At 41.5% G+C, this 26,275-nt stretch overlaps 2 protein-coding genes across 2 annotated transcripts in view; one reads left to right on the top strand and one right to left on the bottom strand.

Annotated features, from left to right (window-relative positions):
* Nucleotides 1–1,446: 1,446 nt before the first annotated feature.
* LOC118219599 (gastrula zinc finger protein XlCGF26.1-like) lies at nucleotides 1,447–7,185 on the bottom strand. Its single transcript, XM_035402900.1, has 2 exons — nucleotides 7,100–7,185; nucleotides 1,447–4,385 (listed from the first exon to the last, which is right to left on the bottom strand). The coding sequence occupies exon 2, from the start codon at nucleotides 4,350–4,352 to the stop codon at nucleotides 2,355–2,357; it is 1,998 nt and encodes a 665-aa protein (XP_035258791.1). The 5' UTR covers nucleotides 4,353–4,385; nucleotides 7,100–7,185; the 3' UTR covers nucleotides 1,447–2,354.
* Nucleotides 7,186–11,631: 4,446 nt separating this feature from the next.
* LOC118219585 (scavenger receptor cysteine-rich type 1 protein M130-like) overlaps nucleotides 11,632–26,275 on the top strand; it is an 80,778-nt gene continuing 66,134 nt past the window's right edge. The window contains exons 1-3 of the mRNA XM_035402865.1: nucleotides 11,632–12,649; nucleotides 18,139–18,453; nucleotides 19,214–19,270. Coding sequence (XP_035258756.1) covers nucleotides 12,406–12,649; nucleotides 18,139–18,453; nucleotides 19,214–19,270 — 616 coding nt within the window. The 5' untranslated portion in view covers nucleotides 11,632–12,405. The remainder of the gene's footprint in view (nucleotides 12,650–18,138; nucleotides 18,454–19,213; nucleotides 19,271–26,275) is intronic.

The raw sequence follows: 26,275 nt of genomic DNA, 5'->3' as shown, positions 1-26,275 counted from the left end.
GTGTGGGCCTGTAATGAGAGGCCCTGTTCAGACCTGTACTTTGTATCCAGGTTGCGTCTAGATTCAGTCGAGACGGATGCCAGTTCACACCCGGCATCACAATGCGTCTCCACATGCGTCTCGAGTGACCACTTGTGATCAGATCTCACTTCCCCGCTCAATATGCGAATAAACACGTACATCATTTCCGTTTGCAAAGGCCAAATGCGTTGTTGTTTTTAACCGGCGAGAAGCAGGAATGCACTACCTGTGCCTAGTCTGCCGGAAATTAAAAGAAGTAGCAGTCTTGAGGAGTTTGATTTTACGTTGGCATTGCTGCCATGATCGACTGTAACCATTCCCCTCCGTCTTTTTTGAAATCTCATAAATCGCCCGGTTGCGATAAGAATCATCCAGTTTCCGTTGTACTGACTCTTCGGCCCAAATGGAAATCAGACAGCGTGTTTCGTGTGCACTCCATCCACGAGAATCCATTTTGCCTGTTGTTGTGGCTTCTTCTTGTTGTTTCACGCTTTAATATAACGCTGTTCGTGCGCAAGTGAGTACGTACTTCCGCTTACGCAGAGGACGTCAGTTGACTAGGCTGTCCTTCAGTGTGGCCCAGGACGCACTGGTGTACACACTGCTAAAAGAATGTGGCCATATGCGACCCAGACCACCTCCGAATGTGGTCTGAGTGATCGGATCTCAATGTGTCCTCAATGAGTCTTGGGTGCATTCACACCTGTAGTTTGAGCTGTCCACTTGTGATCAGATCACCCAAGACGCATATTAATGCCAGGTCTGAACAGGGCCAGAGATTCCATTTTGTCAGAATTGGAGAAAACCTTGTGATATCCAGTCCTGAAAGATGTTAATAAACTGGCCAAATCAAATAATTTGCCTTAAAATACAGAGAGGTTTCCATTTGCATAACAATGACAGAAAATGTATATGAGAACAAAACTGGACCAAAAATTGATCACTGGGGCACACTGCACTTCAGCAAGCACATGACAAAACTAACTCCCCAACGGTGATCCCGATTTCCTGTTGGACAGATAAAAGGCAGCCCAGTTCCGGATATACCCACCCACTGCCTGAGCCAATCTAGAAGGACAAAATTAACAAGCACATCCAGCATAAGGTAGATACAGGTGCGGGGCAGAATCCAAACCAATAGAAATAAGCAAACTCACTGTAGCCATTTAATTATCAAAACAGATGTCTCGACCAAACTGGGTCTTCCCCAAGTCCATCATGAATAGGGAATTTAACCCTGAAATGCATTGAAGTTTTTTTTTTTTTCAATTATAGTCTTCTTCGACAGAGAACATATGTTCATCAGAACCATCTTGAACAGGGAATTTACAAGGTCCTTCGCAGAGGCCAAATTGACAGTGCAATGTTAATAAAGAAAAAATAAAGAGAAAAACAAAGATGCTCAACTGATATCGCTGTAATGCGTGAGGTCTAATAATCGGCTTTAATTGACAGGCGCATTACAGCTTCTACAATGGCAGTAAAAGAATTGGAAATGCCAGTAAGTTTATTTTCAGAAAACAAGTTTGCAATACACAAAACCATGTTTCTTTTGACAGTATATCCAAAGATTTCACATTGGTTCTTTCAAACAGATTATGTTGCAGTCAATTTCATAATGGCAAAATACCACACTTCAATCTACAAGGAATTACATTTTACATATACAAAATGCACAACAAACACTCCAAAATTGTTAGGGTACCAAATTCTTCCTCACTCCTTGAATTCAAATTAAAAACCCACAATTTGATGTACATCAGGAATGTTTCCTATGCAAACTACATCATGTAATGGATGCTTTCCTCAAACACTTCCCACCATGAATACATTTGTCAGGCTATTTACTTGTTAGAGTTGTCCTTTGCCATGAAAAGGAGAACTTTATTTACACATTGAGTGCATTTGAAAGACTCGTATGTATTCTCAGGTGACAATCATCTAAAACTAGCATTACGTACAGTACATGGTTGGCATGAGGCAGTGTGGAAAAGCCCTTACCACACTTCAATGTTTAGGGCTTTTCCCTTGAATTAATCTTCAGGTGTCCTTTTAAGTGACCTACTTCGGGAAAACACTTCCCACAATGAATAAATTTGTAGGGCTTTTCACCTGTATGAATACTCAGGTCTCTATTTAAAGAAAATTTACTATTAAAACGCTTCTCACACTGTGTACACATGTATGGCTTTTCACCTGTATGAACTCTCAGGTGTCTATTTCAATCAAACATTTCTGAAAATCGAATCCCACACAGTACATTCGTAGGGCTTTTCAATGGTGTGAATTCTTTTGTGGGCATTTAAATTAGATAGCACAGAAAAGCACTTCCCTCACCGTGTACAATTGTACAGGTTTTCACCAGTATGAATTCTCAGGTGGCGATTTAAATTATATATTCGGGAAAAGCACTTCCCACAATGAATACATTTGCAGGGCTTCTCACCTGTATGAATTCTCAGGTGTATATTTAAGTTAGCTTTTGACATAAAACACTTCTCACATTGGGTACATTTGTAAGGCTTCTCACCTGTATGAACTGTCAAGTGGCAATTTAATTGATACTTTGTGGACAAGCACTTTCCACAATGTGCACACTGGTAAGGCTTCTCACCTGTATGAATTAACTGGTGTACACTTAAATAAGATTTGGTAGTAAAACATTTCTCACACTGTGTACACTTGTATGGTTTTTCACCTGTATGAATTATCTGGTGGTTCTTTAAATGAGATCTTGTGGAAAAGCACTTCCCACAATGTGTACACTTGTATGGTCGTTCACCTGAATGAATTCTCTTATGGTTACTTAAAACACGCATTTGGGAAAAGCCCTTCCCACACTGTGTACACTTGTAAGGCCTCTCACCTGTATGAATTCTCAGGTGTTGATTTAAATGAGATATTTGGGAAAAGCACTTCCCGCAAGGAATACATTCGTAGGGCTTTTCAATGGTATGAATTCTTTCATGGGCATTTAAATCAGATAGCACAAAAAAGCACTTCCCACACTGTGTACAACTGTACAGGTTTTCACCAGTATGAAATCTTTGGTGTGTATTTAATTTAGCTTTTGATATAAAACATTTCTCACACTGCGTGCACTTGTATGGCTTTTTACCTGTGTGAATTCTCAGGTGGCTACGTAAATGATACATATTTGCAAAGCACTTCTCACAATGAGTACATTTGTAGAGCTTTTCACTTGTATGAATTGTCAAATGTGCATTTAAATAAGCTTTTCTATTAAAACACTTCCCACATTGTGTACATTTGTAAGGCTTCTCACCTGTATGAATTCTCTGGTGTACACTTAAATTAGATTTTGTTCTAAAACACTTCTCACATTGTGTACATTTGTATGGCTTCTCACCTGTATGAATTGCCCAGTGGCATTTTAATAGATACTTTATGGAAAAGCACTTCCCACAATGTGCACACTGGTAAGGCTTCTCACCTGTATGAATTCTCTGATGTACATTTAAATAAGATTTTGTAGTAAAACACTTCTCACATTGTGTACATTTGTATGGCTTTTGACCTGCATGAATTTCACATTCATTTCTATGCACAGCGTTTTTTTGAAAGATTTTCAAAAGGCTTTGTGTTTTACTTGATTGAATTATCATGGGTTCAATGATCACATTTGTTCTCTGACCGTTTACAGGTTTGTTGCTACTATTTGCACTTTTCTGGACAATTCTGGTCAGCTTATTTTCACTGTTCATGTCACAGTGATCATTTAAGTCTCCACAATGGGTCAGTAGGCCGTAAGGTTCCTCTTTTTTACAATTTGGGCTTGGCTGTCCTGCACATTGCCCTGATTCAGTCTGGCCTTTGTGACCAACACCAGCCCCATTCATCACAGTATTCATGAGATCACTCACTAAAATTTCACTGGATTCAATCTTATCAAATTTAATATGAACACATTTAAAATCCTTCAAGTCACTGATATGTTCTGCCTTCAGGTAACCTCCATCATCTGTCTCCGTTTTGATTTGGTCAGGATGCAGATGGGTTACACATCCCAGCTCTGTATGGTCGAGGCTCTCCATCTTAAGATCTCCAGTGTGGGTGGAGCCCAGATCAGTTTCTGTTTTAATCAGTGATGTGTGTGTATGTTGTACATCACTGACCCTGCTGTGTGCTGTAACACACTCTGGCTCCAGTGTGTTGAGTCCTGGTGCAGCACACTCTGTCTCTGACTCTGCCATGTGGATAGACTCCAGTCCACTGAATTCCTCTTCCTTCTGTCTGATCCTGTACTGCTGAGTGAGCTCTGGTAGTGTTGCCTCGGTGTCCTGTCTCAGACAGACTCCGGCCTGCATCATACTGCTGCTCAAAGGTGTGCAGAAGTGCAGCTCCTGGAGGGAAACGGAAAGGATTTAGCTGTAATCAAACAGGTCGTACTGCAGCAGGTGACACATTCTTTACACTCTGCAGTCCTGCAGATGCCTGGCTGACCACAGAGGATGCTCTTGCAGTATGAGGAAGAACCAAGAACCCTTCCTCTCCCCCTGGGTGATACCAAGGCTGTATTCAAAACCTTATACTTGTGTTCTACCCAGAGCACATGGTAGGTGAGGAGGAAAAATAGTCAGGGGAGTTGGAAACTCAGATTAACTTGTCATTTTCATCCCATTGTTTCTCTATGGGGATTTTTCCCGGAAAACTTTAAACATTTGTAAAACTATTTGGATTTTCAAAAACGATTTGAACAAGCACGGTGCTCTGAACCAAGCTGAATAGTATGAAGTTGGAATGGCATGTCTAGCTTAAAATCTGTAGCTGGTGTAGAATGCAGAATTTTAACTGGAAGGAAAGTAAGAATAAGTACACACTAGCAAGGAAAGAACGCAAGATTTTACTGGAAGTTCTCTTCATGTTCCTGGGAGGACTAAAAAAAACAAAGTTTGCTTGAAAGCAGACTTTTCCATGCTTCCCCTTCCCAGCAGCCATTGCGTTTTCTGCTCTGTCCTTGAGTGCGAATAAGAACTTTTACCTCAGCCAAGAACATTGAAGACAGAGGGCAGGAGGATTTTGCATACAAGTGTACGTATAATTTATTTACGGATTTTTGTAGTGTCAATGTGTATCTTGCAAAGGTTAGGTCAGTAGTGGTGACATCAAAGTGCATGCACATTTCAAATTCAATTGACTTTAAGTACCCGGAGGCGTGTTCTAACAGGAACACAAGAACAGAGAACACAAGTTTACAGTTTGGAATACAACCCATGTCTCAGGTTTTTTATTTTATTATTTTTTTTTTTTTCCAAAAACAGTTTTAACTTCAATGCAAGTTCTTTTTCGTGTTCTCTTATTGCAGAGTGGACGACAGCCCTTTCTTACAAGCCACATGTGCACGTTTGCATTCGTGTGCGTTTCAGCTTTGTTTGTCAGTGAGAAAACAAACCCTCCTGCCAGAGAAAATGCAGAAAACCAGCCCAGCGCAAAACCTGGTACAGCAGCCTGAAGACTGGGCTGGCCATGGCAGAAGGGCCATTTCCCTCAGTCCATTCATTTGTCCTGCCTTGGGCTGCAGAGTTCCCGTGAATTTAATTCTATTTAGCCGCCATCATCGATAGCAATGCAACTCAAAAATCAAAATTGGTTGTCCACCAACAAATGAACTGGGCCTGACTTAAAGGACATGACTCAAGATCACGACAGTAACATGAGAAATAACAAAGGCTGGATTGCCAGAATGTATATGAGAATTATTAAAGGTTGCTGTGCAATTTACTTCCGCAAAACAGTAGTTTCAAGGTAGAGAACAAGGTGCCTGTCAACCGTCTTTTGCTTGAAATAATTTCATTTGGCAAATTTTTATTTTGCCATGCACAAAAGAAGTGCATGACTAGCACCAGTTAAAGGCAAACGCATGCCCCTTCCATGATGGACTGAAGTGATTAAACACACCAGCTCATGTATTCACTTGTATTTTTTACAAGCAGCAACTGCCCAGATATTTTTTTATATATTAATGTAAAAAAAAAACAACAAAAAAACTCTTTTTTTTCAGTTTTCTGTGATTTTAAAGAAATTCGCCATGACTATTCCATGACTTTATTTAAATATTTTACTGGAGTTAAGCTATCCCCACAGCCAAAACTGCTGTGCGTATTAATATGTGACATTGCAATAGCAAAATGTCGTGTCTCGCGCAAACTTAAAGAATTAAGTATTAATAACATAATATTCCCTAACAGTTATGTATTAGGAAATCCTTCTCTTGGTCTTCCAGGAAAATTCCAAATTTGATTACTGTAAATGAAAACGTTTCTACAGTTTACAACTTCAGAAAGGCATGCACAGTTATATCGTTAGTGATAATCACATATGTTACTACTTAAGTTTCCAGGCACGTCCTCTTCACCATGTTGCCATCGATATGCTGGCAGGAAATTACTGTACACGTTCCTTTTTCAATATGGCGGCGAGAGAAAGGCTACTTGAGATGAAGGGGCCCGCTGGTTTTTGAAAACACTATGATTTAACTAGTTCTGTTTTGTTCCTGCGCAAGTTCGGTTGTCGACGAGCTAAACTGCCATAATTTAATTTTGCCTATAATCTCTGCTTGATTTCTTTTTCTTTTGTGCACCTTCAATTACAGATTCTCCACTGTTGTTTTCACCGAATCACAACATGGCACTGTTTAGTTTAGTCATGTTGCTATTTCGTTTAAAATGAATTAATTCACTGACTCAATTGCATTACATCATATACTGCCCAAATGAACAATACTGGTGGTACAACCCATATCAGCATATTTTTTAGACTTCCACATGCTCCACGGATACCTTTGCTGAACTGGAAGGGTAGGGACATATTTTGTTTCATACATTTAGCTAACAGTAATCTTACTAACATCTCATAGATAAGTAACGCTGGACCAATACGACGTTTTAAAACTCTAAAATGAATTCTACAATCTCGTTTGTTTTGCAGCTTTTGCCAGACGTGCATTGGTGACATTGGTGAAAAGAATAGTAACATGATCTGAAGCTTGCTGGTAAAAAAAAAATAATAATAATAAAAGACTAGCAGAACTGTTAAAGCATTAAGATTTTAGTCTTACCCCTACACATTGATGACTCTCCTTGTTTACCTTGATGTAATGCAATTCTAGGCGACGAATGATTCACTGAACTGCATGGAATAGGAACTACATAAGAATGATCCCACGCGCGTTTTTTTCCGCTTATTGACGGCGGACTTAAATTTTGTAAAGTGCTTATCGCCCCCTACTGTCCCGGGGTGAATAGTATCTCATAAAGAACACGTTTTCAACGTACACAAATGCCAAGTTACTCACACATACAAGACATACACCGTCTATAACTCATTCATTCAGACTGCCAGAATCCAGGCGTGCCATTAAAAGTATTGATATAAAAATGACGCCAAGTTACGGTACTACAAACAATATAGGCTATCTTGCCTCACCGAAATGAAATAAGATGTATTCCAAAGCAATGCTATCCAATATTTCCTCAATTCTTTCAAGTCACTTGGCCCTGTGTTTTGTAATCTTACCGTTTTACAATGTCATGCAAACTTTGTCAGATCAAAGTCTCAAATATTTCGAATTGCCTCATGGAACACATTGAAATTCATGTAGAAAACTGCTGGTCAGTAACTACAGGAAGCATATTTCTCCAGAAAACATATGTTTATACTTGCTTCTGAACTGAATTTGAGTAAATGTACAAGTGTATATTTGCTACGTACAATAAATACTGCATGTAAAATACATATTGTGCATACATACACAGATAACTTCTTTATCCCCATGGGGACATTTCCCTCGCAGCATGTTACATTCACATTTACGAACAGACATTTATACCAAGAAACATACAATCATTCACGCAACAGAAAGGCTGGCCAGCGAAATACATTCATACCAATACAAATTGGACATATAGACACCTAATCAATCAGTCTTGACTGTGAGAAAGCCATCCACACATATGTTTGGCCTGTCTATGTATTGCATTCTTATACACACAGGGCCAATTGACTTGAAAGAATGCAAATAAATGCCAACCCTTGCTTTCTCTGTTCCACACAAGGTGACACCTCTTTTTAAAATGACGCTTTGGCTTTTGATTAGCTAATACTGACCCGAAACTGCATATCGCTTGATTTCAAAGCTTTTATTGCTCATTTATCTTCCAGCTCATTGCCAAGTACTCCTACATGAGCAGGAATCCATACAAATTTGACATGTAATCCCAATCGCTGGGTTCTGAATGAAGAAGAAGAGAAGAACTTAAATTCTGTATAACATAGATTGAGTGTTGGAAACATTTCTTTAGGATTTTGGTCAATGCCTTAAAATAAGGGGAATTAGAGAAAAGATACCTACCTTCACACCAGTCAGTGGTGGAGTGAAACAGGTACCCACTGGAGTCCTCTCAACCTGGTGTCTATTACTCTTAATTGCAAAAACTGACAAAACATGTCATATTGTCATATTGATATTTTCATTTTTGAAAAATTGAAACTGTAGATTCTTGTATACACTTTGATGTTTTAATTATTTTTTATTTTTTACAGTTTTATGGGTATTTGGGAGTTCCACCATTTTCCCTCAGGAAATCTATTGAATTATAATGTTTTAAATTTATTGTAAAAGTTTGTCCTAGGTTGAAGGCCTTTTAATGCTTTTCTTTGGAGGCTTTGCATGACTCCTCATTCAACCTGTAGAAGCATAGTGGTAAGCAACCAGCTTTAGCAAGTTGGCTAAATAGCTTTAGCTTGTGGGGTTGTTAATTGGATTTAATTCAGTTAAACCACCATCTTGAGTGTTTCAGTTTAGAATTATTAGTTAAACTTCGGCAGATGTGGTTATCAGCATTTTTTTTTGACTTATTGCATTTGTTGAAATTTGCCTCAAAACCAGTAGATATTTATAAAATGCAGGCCTCATGACCATCTTCCGCATGTTCCTGTTCAGCCTACTGCAGCTGCTTATGCACACAGTGAAAACCTACAAACCTGAATGAACATTCGCTTCAAATGAACAGTTTGCTCTGTTTTTAAGTAAATAATTAGGTGCTTTCCATGTTTACATGATTACTTGATTAATGATTACACCGAACTAGGATTTTAGTGTGAGTTTACTGACATCTAGTGGTGAAAATATGCAGGACCTTTTCAACACCGACAAGTCTTGCCAGCATCTACCATTGTCAGCCGTTGGGATATTGTTACCCTATCTGCCCCAAACTCATGCTCTATTGCCCCAATGTCCAATTACTTATCAGACATTTAATTCATTGCTCAATTCTCTTTTGCAGTGACAACCTGGGGAATCAGCGTGTGGGGAATTAAAGGTGTGTAACCACTCAGATGTAGGGGATGAGTTGGTGGTCAGATGTTTGTGGTGCCTGGACCTGCAGGTGAGAGAGACACCTGTGGCCAATGACCTTTCCACCATTGTCTGTGTTAATGTATGGCATTTGCCACGTAACTATACCCTCCAACAATACAAAAACAAAAGCTATGAGAGCCATGTGAGGCCACTAATTAAATTAATAAACTGCACAGATGAATAACCTTCAACTCGCCTCGCCTGGTTTTAATGTTTAAGTCTTTATGTCTGTATGATATGTCCTGCTGTAGCCTGCCCTGACTTGGCTGATGGCTGATGCAGTACATACATGTGTCCAGATGGGGTCAGCAGAGGTCATGTTTCACTGTCAGCCAAAACTAAGAGCAAGTGAGGTAAAAAAAAAAAAAGAGCAGATTATTGCCTGAGGTATTAAACTATGGTAAAATAGACTGCCCCTGTATATTAATTTAATACATGGTTCAGAAGAGCGAGGTCACCCATCCAGGCCTCCAGATGATAGGGGTTTGACCCCGGAGAGGTTCAGCTCTGGAGCAAAATGCAGTGTGAATATTCCCTTTCCTCTGACATCATGCTTCATTCACTGAGTCCTCCTGCTGTTTGTCTCATCTGTGTGATTGGGGGGAGTGGGGAGAGGGGGAGGGTTGTCTTGGGAGAGGATTGCCGAATGTGTGCGAGGACTCCATCTTGAAAGAATTGCAGATGTCAGCAACCTTCCTCTCAAACAAGGTGGCAGAGTTGGGACACATGTGGTCCCCCACACAGTGAGGAAGATGATGAGGGAGGAAGAAGAACCCAGTGATCACAGTTTGAGTTTAGTTGCATTTTGAGGTCAACAAGTCTCATAATCAACCACAAAATGGCCCCCAGATACCAACAAGCTCCCTCTCCTAAACACTGGTTAAAGATATTGTGTTGAAGAAGATCTCTGAAACCCCCAAAGTGGATGCTGTAACTCTAACTCTTAAATAAGTATGAAATATTAACTGAAATATAATTTACACACGGAATATGTTGCCTGAGGTGTACTTTCTGAGAGAAATCAGCATGACTCTGATAGGCCTACATGACCTAACCTGACCTGAAGAGCTGCCAAAGTGAAACATTTAACTGTGTCACTGAGGAGCTTGCAGAGGGACTTCAACCCCCTCCAGCATCGCAGAGTATCTGAACGTTGCCGGAAGTTGTACTGGTTATCGTGTACGTCTCATTCATCTGCATTTCAGTGCCAAGTTTTTCTCTCCTCTGCAGAGGAGCTGCGGGTAGGAGACGCTCACGTGGTTTCTGTGCTTTGATCACGCGCTCGCTTCGGAAGGTTATGAGCCACAGCGTCCGCTATTTTTATTTTTTTCTAGAGGTAATCAGATAAGTAAGATATGCCCTGGTATTTTACAGCAGTTCTGTAGCTTCCTGTGGCAGGAAAATAACGGCTATACCTACGCGAGTGTGTGTATGTTTGAAATAAACAAATGCAGCAGGGTTCTTCCACAGGAGAAATTGAATGTACGTGTGTTTGTGTTTATACTCTGGCATACAGGGTGGTGTCAGTTCCATGCCTGGGAGCTTATAAAATATAAATCTTATCATAATAAGTTCCATTTTTAGAGCACGAAATCAGTTTATTGTGTGGTATATTTTCACTGATTCCAAATATAACGGGTGCATTATTTAGTGCAGCACTATTTCAATCCAAAGGTCATATAACTCAGCCCGGACACAGGAGTGACCGCTGTCCATTCAGCACCACGTGGTGACAGAGTACCATCTCACCGCAAATATCCATCAGCACGAGGTCACAGCTGTGTCTGACACACCACAAACATGCGAGACGGAAGCTTTGATTTCTGTACCGATCATTTCAGCAGCGGTGCACAAACTGTAGCCCAATGTGTTCCGAAACAAGACCGCATTTTCTTAGCAATGACGAAAACTCAGTCTTTGAAAGTCTTTTGGAGGCTCCCAGCATGAGTTCTACAGATACTCACCGTTCTTTGAAACTATATAGTCAATATTTGCGTAGGGCCTATTTTCTTAAAAGCATAATCGTTTTAGAAAGTACTGTAGTTGTGGTGATGTATGAAACAGATAGTGCTTTATGTCAAATAACTGCACTGAACTTCCCAGAAAACGTTTATGTAGTCTGCAGGATTTTCTTCATTTTCCCTTCCCTGGGCTGGCCAATCGGTGCTCAGCTTTTCGTTTCTCAATGACGTCATTACGGTTCCGACGGCGGTAAAGTCGAACGGGACTTCCGGGAAATCTGTCAGTGCAGCAGCTCCGTGAAGCTAGCGGCAAATTTTAACGATTTTTTTCACAATTTATTTTGCAACAATACAGGTAATCGATGTCCACTGATCCGTAAGTATTTTGCTAATATTTATCTGTGGTGAAAGCTCACGATTGCGCACGTGGTGAAGAAGGATAACGAGGATAAAAAGCCTGCTGCTCAAGTTCTTAGCTTGTTGAATTTAAGTTGATGTTGACAATAACGCAGGTCAGCCGCTTTTTAGCTGTATTGTTAGCCACCTTTATTTTATTTCAAAGCAAAATGTGAAGCAATGTGAAGTATTTATAATATCTGCTAAGTGGCTATAAATATACTTTTTCTATGCGCAGGACTTTTGGGTGTAAATATGGAAAGTATTGGTGCAAGTCAGATGGTAGCTTGTTCATTAAGCATTGTGATGAAGCGTACAGATTGCTATCTGCCATTCAACTGAGACTTCTGAGTGAAAAGCATTATAAGCTGACTAATCCTATTACTATAATTGGAGAGTGGTTTGTGTGTTTGTGTGTGTGTCCCACCACTCCTCCGATCCACATTCCTCCAGTCCCTCAAAAATTGCCCCAAAAAAATGTTCAGGGGGCCGCCCATTGCATATAGAGTTTTCCATCATTTCATTTTTAATGTTAAATAAATAATCGGCAGTTTTACTTTTTATTTTGGAATCCGGAACTACTGTCACCCGGAACTACTTTCCACCGTACCAACCAAATCAGCTGAATTGGTAACGTCCGTCGGTACGATGCTTATGTTACTCATTGGAAAGATGCAGCGGTATGATGAACAGTGCGGCGAGCGGAATAATGCGCGTGCTGTGCGTCAGTGCGCTGCAGGAGAGCTGAACGGGGGGAGTGGCCGCGTTCTCAGTCCGAGTGCTGCGGGACCAGCTTGGACTCCTCAGGAGGAAGAGCTGCACGTGGAGGATGAGGGATTTGAAGATGTGGAGGACAGGGACCCAACGGCCCATCATCCCGCTCCTCCATCAGGTAATCCACCCACCCCCCCCTGCAGCCCTGAGGCCTGTCCCCAGTACCCTCACCAAACAGAGCACTCCTCCCCAGTCTGCCACTGCTGCTCCACCTGGGACAGACCCTCAGGTAAGATTTTACTGTTAACACACAGCACTGGCTTTGCGTGTTAAATGTTTCACTATGAATTGAACCCATAGAAGTCTTATATTTAGTTAAATATTGGACTATTAACAAATGTCTTGTTGTAGAACCTACATTTCTCCATGGAAAGAAAAACTAAAATTCTTATTTTTCTTGTTAAAATGAGTGTAGAGGGTTGGTCAGTCTGCTGGGTTTCATTGTCATAATTATTCTTTTTAAACCTTTAATAAAAATGCATATTTTCACTAAAATTCAGTCTTTCGCTGTGTTATTACATCCTATTTTCATGTCTTTTATTTGCTTTATGCATTTGCATGTCCACTGAAAATGTATCAGGAATATTATCGTTTTTTAAACAAAATGCATCAGGGCTTTGCTGCATAGGGTTTCAGACTGCACTTTGTCTTTTATTGTTTTTTTTTTTTTTAATTATTGCACTCATTAGAAGATCATCACCTGAACAGGCCTCATACAAAAACATTAAAATCTGAAAATAAACCAACACAAACACAGTTATGATCAATTTACAAAAGTCCAAATCAAAATCAAAATCTTTGCGGTTTCAACTGTACATGGTAGATGTGTGATGGATGGGTGTCTCTCTGGGGGGTGGACTAAATAATCAGTTCTTTCCAATGGTCCACCCCCCATTTCTCTCTCGCCAGGTTTTTGTTTTTCCTAAAGGCCCAAGACTGCACTGGGTTTCAGACTGCACAGCCAAACACTGCACTGAAAACTCCATCCTTTTTAGAAACGAGCCGCTTTCTTCTTCTGTGTCTGTCAGCGCAGTGTGTCACAGGAGCGGGGTCTTCTGGTGGGAGGAGTCCTGACAGCCTGCAGTGACGCAGAGTTGGAATATATGGAGAAAATGTAAATGGCGTGCGCTGATTTGTCACTGTGGCTGTTTGAAGTGTTCCTGCAGTGCTCTTATAAGGCAGCAGTGATTGTGATTGGTGGGGGGGAAAGAGTGTGCTCTCTCAGAGGGGGGCCGGGTGTGTGCACAGGGCTCAGTCTCTCTGAGAGCTCAGAGGTGAAGGTGTGAGCATCCACTCTGCTCTGAGGAAGGTTTGGTTTGTTTGCGCTGAAGATGGAGAGATGTCTGTTCTTTCTCTCGCTATCCTCCCTGCTCCTGCTCTCCACAGTCAGTGAGTACCAGCTTTATCCTCCTCTTCAGCTTCTCCACACCCAGTCAGGGCTCAGAGACTGGGGGTCAGGGCCAAGGGGTCAGAGGGGCAGCTCTCCAGGCAGGGCAGGGCTCCAGGCCGTCTCTAAACACCAGAGTTTACTGTAGTAATATTTCTCTGCATCATTCATGAAGCTTTCATGAAACAAATTTTATTATTAATTATTTAGGAAATGTTTCTGTATTTGATTCACTGGTATATAAAACATGATATTTGAATAATCCAGCCAAGATAAAATTTTTTGTTTGATCATGTTTGTGTTTTAGTAAATATAAATATATGTGAATATAAAGATCTTTTTCAAATATTGTTTTTATCGTTTCCGTGTCTGTAATTTGGCACCTGATAGTCATGAAAAAGTCCGGGTATTAGTTGGCGTTCCCAGAAATACCTGATGTTTGCGTGAAATTTATATCATAAGTTGGCCAAATTAATATTTTCACTTTTTGTAGTTGTAAGTTGCTTTTTATTAGTGTATTTTTATAAGAACTCTTCCGTCTTTAGTGCGTTATAACGGAAGGCAGAACGGAAATGTGACGTACTCTCTTCAGTGATACATTTTATGCCTTTATGGCAGCACATTAATAATATATTGCACTTATTAAAACGTTCTCATCTCATGAAACTTATTACAGCAACTTTGAAAAAAAAAAAAATGAAAAAAAAACTTGGCACATGTTAGCACATCAGTGGTAACACCTGCTCAAACCTCAACTTCAAAAGCAGGACTGAAGCAACATTGATCCAGAGTCAGACTTCCTGTGTAATTCTTTTCAAATAACACACTCTGAACAGATAATATTCTCCACCACTGCTTACGGCTGCAAATGGAAAATATTTTATTTGAAACTCACGTAAGTTTGAATATGTGGCATTTTTCATAATATTTTACTATCAATTTAAAAACATGCAAAATTTTCAAATTAAATAATTATTGAAATTGCACAAGAAATATAATGAGGACATACTCCATAGGATGAACGCTAAAAGTATAAAAGTGATTGTTAAACAGGAATTTTGTAGAGCTGAACTACTAACGTCAAATAAAAAAATATATATAAGCTATCAATTCAAATTCATGTTTAATCCTCATTGTGGAAACATACCATTTCACTGAAAACATTACATGACATTTAATTGGAAGACACTTTTATTCAAAGTAATGTACAATAAGTGCATAACAACACCGTTACTAATGTAAAATATTAAAACATTATGATGTACATCTACATACGCCCAGGTCTGTACTTAATATCATTAAATGGTTAAAATGCATTCCAGATAAATCTCCTTTTTCACTGATAAATGAGTTCTTATGAAGATGCACTGAGCTTGGTAGGAAGAATGGTCTCCTGTTGCTCGCCTGTGTCTTTTGAGGAGCCGTACTCTGCACAGCCAGCTTTTTACGATGCACAGGAGTTTACTGAGGTTCATGTCTGAGTGACCATTCCGCCAGGAAATGCAACAGAAGGTGAAAAGTCTTAGTACTGAACTGCAATAAACACACTTGGTAATCCAGTCTACTTCTAACGCTCTCAGTTTCTGTAGAAAGTAGACACTGGTAAGGCTGATTACATTTTGAATAGATCTGTGTCTGTACTCCACTTGAGATATCTGCAAATGTCAAATCTCAGGATTTTAATACCATCTCACTCACAGCATTCTCATTTCCTATTTTTAGCGCAGTAAAACAGTTCTTATGTCTGAGAAAGTGAAGGGGGTTTCTCCACCTTGTGGCCAAAGTGTGCACCTGCATTCTGTAGGGGCTTAAGCACCAGTGGCGTCACAAGGGTTGGTGACACCCGGTGCGGTCAACCGTTGGTGTCACCCAATTTTGTCAATGGGAGCGGGGGGTGCAGGCAGGTGTGGGCGCAAGAAATTGCGTGTTATGACGCCTCTGATAAGCACTGTCACACAAGTGCCATCTGCTTATTCAGTCATGTGACTGGCCTCACTGTCACAGAGTACAAAGCCAGGGTAATAGAGCACAACCTAGTGGCGTGCCTGTGTTCCTGCAGACACTGCTGGGGGCATATCCTTTTCAATTCTCAGCAAAAACTTGGGGTTTACACCCATGGTGAACCAGGCTAAACATTATTGAGAATCTATAAACAGTGGTACTCCATAAGAACCAGGTTTATCTATAAGATGTTTATGTACAGCACTGTGTGCCGTAGTTTTTTCCATGTTTGGTTTGTTGACTGTTCATTTCTGTTTAGTTGCGTGCTGATGTGTTCCAGTCTTTTATTTTTAATTGTTTGTTTATATTGTTTGAGTGTTTCACAGTATCTTAGGCGTAAATCTTGGTTTTTGGGATTTTTATGTTTTTGGTTCTCAGCTTTTTTCTCATAGTTTTACATTCCTCATCAAACCATTTTTTCATTACATTCTTATTATCATTTTTCATATTTGTGGTTTTTAACTAAGTGATTTTTTAGCTACTTAAAAAAATTATTCAAGTAAATTATGGCCAGGTCTACACCTTATTTTGAGGGTTGATACTGTGTGTTTAGAAATATTTCTATTAGAATTTTTATTTAATCACTGCCAATTGCCTCTTTGTATAATTGTGTGCTGTTTGGAGCCCATCTGTAGAAAGGATTGAGGTTATGTATGTGTGTTGGACTGCTGTGTTCTCTTTATGAGCTCAGTGATCTGACTGTGATCTGATAAGGGTGTTTGTGGTTTGACAGTAAATGCATTTATGGAGGAGGGGTTTAGGTCCATGATGGCATAGTTTACTACACTGTTACCAAGAGCTGAACTGTATGTACAGTATATCTACCTAAAGAGTCCCCTCTGATCACGCCATTTATTATATAGAGACCAAGACTTTGACAGAGATTCAACAGTGCCTTACCATTTTTATTAATTACTCTGTCATAATTCTTTTGCAAGGATAAATTTATTGAGTGACATGGATTAGTTGCTCCAAATATGTGACAAATTCCCAATTTCCCAAGGACTAAAGTCAAGTTGTTTACCTGTCCTGGAGTTAGAATCTCCACACAGGAGTACCTTCCCCTGGGCCTGGGAGTTGCAGATTTCCGTGTAGAGATTTAGGAACATGCCCTCTGAGTAATAAAGAGATTCAGAGGGTGTATATATGCTGTACATAGGAATAGGTGAGATTTGGAGGGATGTGACATTCCTTATTTTTAGCCAGATATGCAAGTCTGCTATTTTGATTATTTTCATTGAGCCTGCAAGCTCCTGCTTGTACCATATTATAATGCCCCCAGAACATCTGGCATGCTGGACATTGCTGTGCTTGAGGGATGGCAATGCTATTTCTCTGTAGCCTAAGGGACAGTAGGTTGATACATCTCTATGCACCATGTCTCCTGGAGGATTAAAATATCTATATATTTTATGCTACTGATAAAATCTGGATTTGTGCTCTTCAGCCCATATATTGAAGAACAAATGCCCTGATTGGTCCAACTGATAATTGCAAGTCATCTCATTACATGAACAATAAATTGCATGGAATGGGGCATAATGACAAACTATCAACTAATTTAATTATTGATTAAATTATATTTAATCAATAATTAAAATATAATTGTAGAATATTAATTATACATATACATTTATACTTGCCAATATACTGCCAATTATTCTGCTGATTATGCTGAGGAGTTTCCGTATTTCTCCCATCTCAGAACTGGCCAGGGTCCTTGGTGTTGCAGCAATAGCTGCATAACTCTGCTGTAGTGGAGGTTGCTCTGTCTCTCATGTTGTGGATTGATAGGTGGTTCCAGTGCCTCCTTCAGGTCAAGTTTCTATTGACTTTGAGTACAATAGTAGGATACAGGACCTGGGGGTTTTTCAGGATAGGTGGTGCCATGGGGAGGCTGAGTGTAGTCTAGCGGGTGGAGATTTAATATTTACCAACATACTAAGATGAGGGTGTCACAAATGGTCATAGGTTTATTTTTGTAGAAGCTTGCGTTCCATTGCTTTCTTCGACTTCTATTTCTCTTTTCCTTTTCCCTATTTAATCTGTTTGTTTTTTTGTGTCTTGGTATTGTTGTTCATTTTGATATGGTGATTTCTTTATTTTAGCTGCTTTTGTTGTTGCCGAATGACTGTATGTATTGTGAAATAAAGGTTTATTAAAACTCAAACTCCCTCCCCCTCCCCTCCCCACCCCCTTTTTTTTTCTCTCGCTCTCAGGCAGTGAGGATGTGAGGTTGGTGAATGGAGGCAGCCCCTGTGCTGGGAGAGTGGAGGTTTACCATCAGGAAGAGTGGGGGACAGTGTGTGATGATGACTGGGATATGAGAGATGCTGGGGTGGTGTGTAGACAGCTGGGCTGTGGAGATGCTGTAGAAGCACCAGGAGGTGCTCACTTTGACCCAGGGTCTGGGAGAATATGGATGAGTGATGTGTCCTGCGGGGGATCAGAATCCACACTGAAGGAGTGTTGGTCACCAGGATGGGGTAAACATTACTGTAATCATGGAGAGGATGCTGGAGTGATCTGCTCAGGTAGGACTCAGTGTTATTCAGCTCTTACCAATGTTCTTATACCAACACAGGACTTTGGATTTAAATGAGGATATATTAGTTTCATAAATGCATATATTATTACATAACTAAAACATAGTACTACATTTTAAAATGTGGTGTTATGAAGTAAATTACTGTATTGCTCCTTTCACTGAACTAATTCAACACTTACGCAGTCACAGCAGAATCTTTGTGTTGCTGATGTATTTCTCTTTTTCTGACGCTATCAGAATGTTTATTCTTTTAAAGTTTAAGTCTGTAGCAGAATTTACATGTGATTGGCTCATCACACGCTGCAGTTTATACGGGATTGGCTCATCTTACGCTGCCGTGGACGTGAGATTGGCTCATATCACACTGCTGTATTCCATGTATAATAGCCGTGCAGTCCTGTATTCATGCAGCTGTGCTCACTGTTGTCTCTGGAATAAGGTGCCAGTCGTTGCCGATGCTTCTCTCTTTATTCCCTGTTTAGCTCCAGCCCCTCGAAAGGTCAGGCTGGTGGGCGGGTCTGACCTGTGCTCTGGTAGAGTAGAGATGCATCATGGGAGCTCCTGGGGCACGGTGTGTGATGCTGACTTTGACCAGCGGGACGCAGAGGTTGTGTGCAGGGAGCTGGACTGTGGAGTTCCTAAAGAGCTGCGGGGGGCAGCTGCGTTTGGCCAGGGGGAGGGCCAGGTGTGGGCAGAGGAGATTCAGTGTTCAGGCAAAGAATCTCACATTTACTTCTGTCCCAAAGCACCCTCACAGAATCAACCCTGCTCCCATGGAAACGATGTGGGACTAGTGTGTTCTGGTAAGAGTCATTTGTATACTGTGTGTTTCAGTGACACTGGGTTAATATAGTCCTAAACAGATTGTAAGCATTTATATTTAAGAAGATCAAGATATTCATTCATAATACTGTGAAATGTTACATGTCAGGGGCTGTAATGCTGGGTATTGTGATGCAGATATAATCTGTAAAATGCAGTGAACACTATAGAGGGCGGGGATGTGCAGCCCATAGCCCTGTGATAGGGGAAGCACACCATATGTACCATAGACACACAGGAAGAGGGAGCACACAACCTTCCTGTGAGCTGCAGGAATTCACATACAGGCATTTCTGAGCAGCGGCATCTCCCAGTGTCTGTGTGAGTTTAATCTGTGTGGAGTTTGCATGATCTCCCAGTGTCTGTGAGTTTAATCTGTGTGGAGTTTGTATGATCTCCCAGTGTCTTTGTGAGTTTAATCTGTGTGGAGTTTGTATGATCTCCCAGTGTCTGTGTGAGTTTAATCTGTGTGGAGTTTGTATGATCTTCCAGTGTCTGTGTGAGTTTAATCTGTGTGGAGTTTGTATGATCTCCCAGTGTCTGTGAGTTTAATCTGTGTGGAGTTTGCATGATCTCCCAGTGTCTGTGAGTTTAATCTGTGTGGAGTTTGTATGATCTCCCAGTGTCTTTGTGAGTTTAATCTGTGTGGAGTTTGCATGATCTCCCAGTGTCTGTGTGAGTTTTATCTGTGTGGAGTTTGTATGATCTCCCAGCGTCTGTGTGAGTTTAAACTGTGTAGCCTGTGTGTGTATGGGTGTACAATACAATACAATAAGCTCTTATGTAGCACTCTTCATGCGTACATTCCAGGATGCTTTACAAAATAAATAAATAAATATAAATAAATAAATAACATAAGAAGTCAAAACTAAGAGGAATAGGCACATAAGAACAAATAAGTCTTAAGATATGATTTAAAAGAACCAATTGTAGCTGCACCTCTGATATGGCTTGGGATTGAATTCCAGAGGCACGGCGCAGTGCAGCTAAAAGCTCTTCCCCCAACTGTTTTTAATCGGCAATGAGGAACCACTAAAAGTTCAGCAGTAGCTGAACGCAGGGTACGACAGGGAACATAAGGTTCAATCAAATCCTGCAAATATGACGGTCCAAAGCCATGCAATGCTTTGTAAGCAGTTAGCAACACTTTAAATTCAACCCTGGAGCCAATGCAATGATTTAAGAACAGGAGTGATATGCTCTGAGCGATGTGTGTGGGTAAGTACTCTGGCTGCTGCTCTGGGTGTGTGTGTGTGTGTGTGTGTATATATATGAGTGTGTGTGGGTGTGTGTGTGTGTGTGTGTGTGTGTGTGTGTGTTTGTGTGTGTGTGTGTGTGTGTGTGTGTGTGTGTGTGCATGTGTGTGTGATTTGTCGTATGTACATGTGTGCATGTGTGTGTATGCATGTGTCTGTGTGCCTGAGTGTGCGTGTGTGATTGTGTGTGTGTGTATGATTGTGTGTGTGAGTGTGTGTAGGTGTGTGTGTGTTTGTGTGTGTGTCTGCATGCATGTGTGTGCATGTGTATGTATGTGTGCGTGAGTGTGTGCGTATGCATATGTGTGTGTGTATGCATGAGTCTGTTTCTGTGTGTGCATGTTTGCGTATGTGTGTGTTTGTATGTGCATGTGTGTGTGAGTGTGTATGTGTGCATGCATGTGTGTGAGTGTGTATGTGTATGTTTGTATGTATGTGTGTGTGTGTGTGTTTGTATGTATGTATTCTGCCTCCTCCGTAAGTCTCCTTTATTATCTCAGTGTTGGTCAGATGCTAACCCCACTGTGCTGTGTGTAGGGTACACCGAGTCCAGGCTGGCTGACGGCCCTGATAACTGCTCTGGTCGAGTGGAGCTGCAGCACCTGGGTACCTGGGGGACAGTGTGTGATGCATGCTGGGACAGGAGAGCCTCCAATGTCCTCTGTCAGCAGCTGAAGTGTGGGACTGCAGTGGCAGTGCCAGGACGGGCCTGGTTTGGAGAGGGGAGTGAGCCAATCAGAGCCGATGTGTTTGATTGCCATGGGAACGAGACACGCCTCTCACAGTGCGCTGTTTCCTCATGGAGCCGAGCTGTGCTCTCACATGGACGGGATGCTGGAGTCATCTGCTCTGGTGAGGAGTCCTGCTCTCTGTACTGTGTACATGGCACAATTTAGCACACATTTACTGCGCTGAGGGAGAAAGAGAGAGAGAGAGAGAGAGAGAGAGAGAGAGAAATCATAGAAACTGGCCTGCACAGAAAATCATGGTTGCCAGAAGAAAAAAGATTGTGCCAACAATGCAGATGCAACCAAATTGAAACTGAAAAACACTTCCTAATGGAATGCACAAAATTTGACCAAATTCGCCAAAAATTCTACCAAAAAATGATCCAGAAATGTCCCCAATTCAATGATATACCCAATGATGATAGATTACCCTACTTATTAGGAGAGGAAAAAGGTTGCTGCATACTAGCAGCACAATTTGTGTTCTCTTGCCATACTCTGAGGGACAATGTGTGACCACCTCATGCACACATTTACACACAGCATACACGCGTACAAGCAGACACATAATATTCACTCATGCGCACAACACACAGATAGTCAGACACACACACACACCTAACATCACTTACTGATATTTTTGTATATATTTTTATATTTTTTATATAACAAATTCACATTCTCAGATTCATTGTATATAGTTGCATGTTGTAACCACTGCTTTGGCAACACAAGTGCCTATATTTTTCATGCCAATAAAGCACTTTGAAATTGAAATTGAATGAGAGAGAGAGAGAGAGAGAGAGAGAGGGAGAGAGAGAGAGAAGAGTAACCAGCTCTACCCAGACCCAGAGTTCCCCTGGGACAACTGGCCATCAAAAGAACATTTTTACAAAATATCAACAACAAAAAATATCACACCCACTTCATCTAGAAATTTTGACAAAAATCAACAAAAACTATACATTGACAGCATGAAGAAATTAAACAATAAACTGGAAATGTATTGTGCTCTAGGCCAAGATTGCTCCCTGTCAGAATATCTCACTAGAGTTAAAAACCAAAAGCAAAGGCGCACATTAACAATGTACAGACTCAGCGAACGACCACAACCTTGCCATCAAAATTGTTTGCCACAAAAAGACCTGTCTGGCAAAAGAGAACAGGCTGTGTGCTCATTGCAATCTGGCAGGTGGAGACAGAGGCCCACTTCCTGCTTTCCTGCCCCAAGTACCTCCCAATCAGAAACCAATATTTTCCCAAATTCACTGAACAGACTAATCAGTACCTATCGGAACCAAATAAATAAATAAAAATTCTGGGGAAGAGGAAATCGCAATAGAGGCGGCAGCCCGGCATGTCTCTGCCTGCCGTAAATTAAGAGAGGGTGTGAGTTTAACAGAGGAGCCTAACCCTAACCCTAATACACTTGGGTTTAACAGAGGAGTCTAACCCTAACCCTAATACACTTGGGTTTATCAGAGGAGTCTAACCCTAACCCTAATACACTTGGGTTTATCAGAGGAGTCTAACCCTAATACACTTGGGTTTAACAGAGGAGCCTAACCCTAACCCTAATACACTTGGGTTTATCAGAGGAGTCTAACCCTAACCCTAATACACTTGGGTTTATCAGAGGAGTCTAACCCTAATACACTTGGGTTTATCAGAGGAGTCTAACCCTATCCCTAATACACTTGGGTTTAACAGAGGAGTCTAACCCTAACCCTAATACACTTGGGTTTAACAGAGGAGTCTAACCCTAACCCTAATACACTTGGGTTTATCAGAGGAGTCTAACCCTAACCCTTATACACTTGGATTTATCAGAGGAGTCTAACCCTAAAACTAATACACTTGGGTTTATTAGAGGAGTCTAACCCTAATACACTTGGGTTTAACAGAGTCTAACCCTAACCATAATACACTTGGGTTTAACAGAGGAGTCTAACCCTAATACACTTGGGTTTATCAGAGGAGTCTAACCCTAACCCTAATACACTTGGGTTTATCAGAGGAGTCTAACCCTAATACACTTGGGTTTATCAGAGGAGCCTAACCCTAACCCTAATACACTTGGATTTATCAGAGGAGTCTAACCCTAAAACTAATACACTTGGGTTTATTAGAGGAGTCTAACCCTAACCCTAATACACTTGGATTTATCAGAGGAGTCTAATCCTAACACTAATACACTTGGGTTTATCAGAGGAGTCCAACCCTAATACACTTGGGTTTATCAGAGGAGTCTAACCCTAACACTAACCCTAACCCTAACCCTAATACACTTGGGTTTATCAGAGTCTAACCCTAACCCTAATACACTTGGATTTATCAGAGGAGTCTAACCCTAACCCTAATACACTTGGGTTTATCAGAGGAGTCTAATCCTAACCCTCATACACTTGGGATCCTCAGGCTCTGCCCTCTCAGCTCTGGACGGGACGGTGCGGCTGGCTGGAGAGGGTGCGTGTGAGGGCCAGGTGGAGGTGTACTACCAACAGACTTGGAGCAGAGTGGTGGGGCCCTGGAGCTTCAGTGAGGCCTCGGTGGCCTGCAGGCAGCTGGGCTGTGGCTCTGCAGTGCAGGTCTACAGCTCCTCTCCGTCTGGGACGGGGGACAGTGGGGAGTGTCTGATGGGGGTTCAGTGCTCCGGGAGAGAGGCTCATCTGGGGAACTGCAGCACACCACACAAACTCACCTGCAGCTCCAGGGAACAGGTGTCCATCGTCTGTTCCAGTGAGTACAGGTTACTAATGAAGTTTCTCTGCAGTTTCTAGCTGCTTGTTTGACATGGGGGGAAATTGTATACTCAACCTAAAGGATTTTTTAAAAGTATTAGGAATCAGAGTATTTAAAACAGACAGAGCTTGTGTAACAACTCAGATAACTTCTCTCTATCTTTCTCACCCCCTCTCTCTCTCCCCCTCTCTCCCTTTTTCTCTCCCTCTCTCTCTCTGTTTCTCTCTCTCTCCCTCTCTCTCCCTCTCTCTCTCTCTCTCTCTCTCTCTCAGATCACAGGTCTCTCAGGCTGGTGGGGGGAGGGGGGGACTGTGCGGGACGGTTGGAGGTGTTCCACAGGGGCTCCTGGGGGACAGTTTGTGATGACTCCTGGGACCTGGAGGATGCTCAGGTGGTGTGCAGGCAGCTCCAGTGTGGGACGGCCCTCAGTGCCCCGGTACCCTCCTTCTTTGGGCCAGGAAATGGACCTGTCTGGCTGGATGAGGTGGGCTGTGTGGGGAATGAGACGTCCCTGTGGGACTGTCCCACAGCCGGATGGGGACAAACTGACTGTGGACACAAGGAGGACGTGGGGGTCGTGTGTTCAGGTCTGGAGCTCAGTGGAGCATCTAAAGTTCTTGCTTTTGCACTGACACTAATTTGGTGTGAATACATGATACCTGATTGGTGAGGAATTTCAGGTGTTCAAAGTGATGAGATTTATCTCTGGAGAGCAGTGGCTAACAGAACACAGCTTTTCATCCTGACTTATACCTGCATCCGATACATTTACCTTTCTATCCTCTGTAATTTCTGGGACAAGATTTTAAGGTTATGTTTATTTTTAAACCATTTTGTCACTAAGAGATTTCTAACATTGTTGTTGTAGAATTCAAGGAGATGAGACTGACCGATGGCTGTTCTGGGAATTTGGAAGTTTTCTACAATGGCACCTGGGGCAACGTGTGCTTCAGTAAAATGACTAGAGACACGGCTGCTCTCATATGTCAGGAGCTGAACTGTGGGAAGAGCGGATTTGTGTCTAACACACGGTCAAGACTGGAATCAGCTCCAAACTGGCTGGATCATTTCAGATGTCGCCGACATGACTCCACTCTGTGGCAGTGCGAATCAAAGCCTTGGGGTAATAATACCTGCGGGCAAACCAGCGTGGCTTCACTTACCTGCTCAGGTAAACCTCACTCTACTGCAGACTTTATACTCCTGTTAGGACCAGTATAATAAACCTCACTGCAAACACAGTATCGCTCCTATTGGGAACAGCAGCATAAAACTCTCCTTACTGCAGACTTTAGTACTTCTCAGGGCTGGCCCGTGGCATAAATGGTCTATGCGGTTGTTTAGGGCCACAACCGCAAGGGGGGGCCACACGGCCACGGGAGGGGGGGTGGTGGGGGGGGGCTGGGGGTGGGGGGCGCACGATTCAGTGTTTATCTAAGGTAAATAACGTTATTTTTGCAGTTACGTTATTCATCACCTATCGCAGAATTAGTGGTATCAATTTTAAACAGAATGGCACCCGAACATTTCACAACAATGCATGAAGGATTTTACAAAGTGAACCCCCCCCCCCCCCAATGCCCCCTGCCGCCCGCTCGACGGAATCCAACAGCTGCCGCCCCCCCCCCACTCTGAAAGATTTGCTTACAGCTGCCAAACTCCTAGGGCTGGCCCTGGTACTTCTGTTAGAAACAATAGAATTAAACCTTCAAGTAGAACTGACTCATTTACACAGATGGGGAGGATGATATGAAATCATTAATGAAGCTAATTTTCCCTAAACTGGTAAATATATAAGTCAGCTTATTAATTTTTGCAACATTAAATTGGTAAAACTATGGACTATTGTGAATTTTTAAAAGGTTTTTAGTGTAACCCCATGAATGAGATTTTTTGAAGCTCTAAGTAGTGCAGTTTGTTTCTGACATGGAATGAACCTGTTTCTGTCTTTGTGTTTTAAAATTTTTCAAAATTTGTAGTTCGTTTATTTATTTATTTCTCTTCACATCAAAGGGAAAGAGGATGATCAAGTTCCACGAAGCAAATTTTCATGTTCCTCAGAAGTAAATCAGAGAGCTTGCACAAGTACGTTTTTTTGGTTGAATCCTGTGGTAAGCCGGTCTGGATGAGAGTGTCTACTGAACGTAATGCAAATGTTGAGCAGGCTGTATCCACAGCCACAAATCCACTCTGCTTTGGCAAAACAGAAAGCATTACGTGAGGTCTGCCATAATATTAGGGCAGATGTGTCTGTGGGAGA

The sequence above is a fragment of the Anguilla anguilla genome, chromosome 2 (genome assembly GCF_013347855.1).
Source record: "Anguilla anguilla isolate fAngAng1 chromosome 2, fAngAng1.pri, whole genome shotgun sequence".
Lineage (NCBI taxonomy): Eukaryota > Metazoa > Chordata > Actinopteri > Anguilliformes > Anguillidae > Anguilla > Anguilla anguilla.
This window is presented reverse-complemented; position numbering and strand designations above follow the sequence as displayed.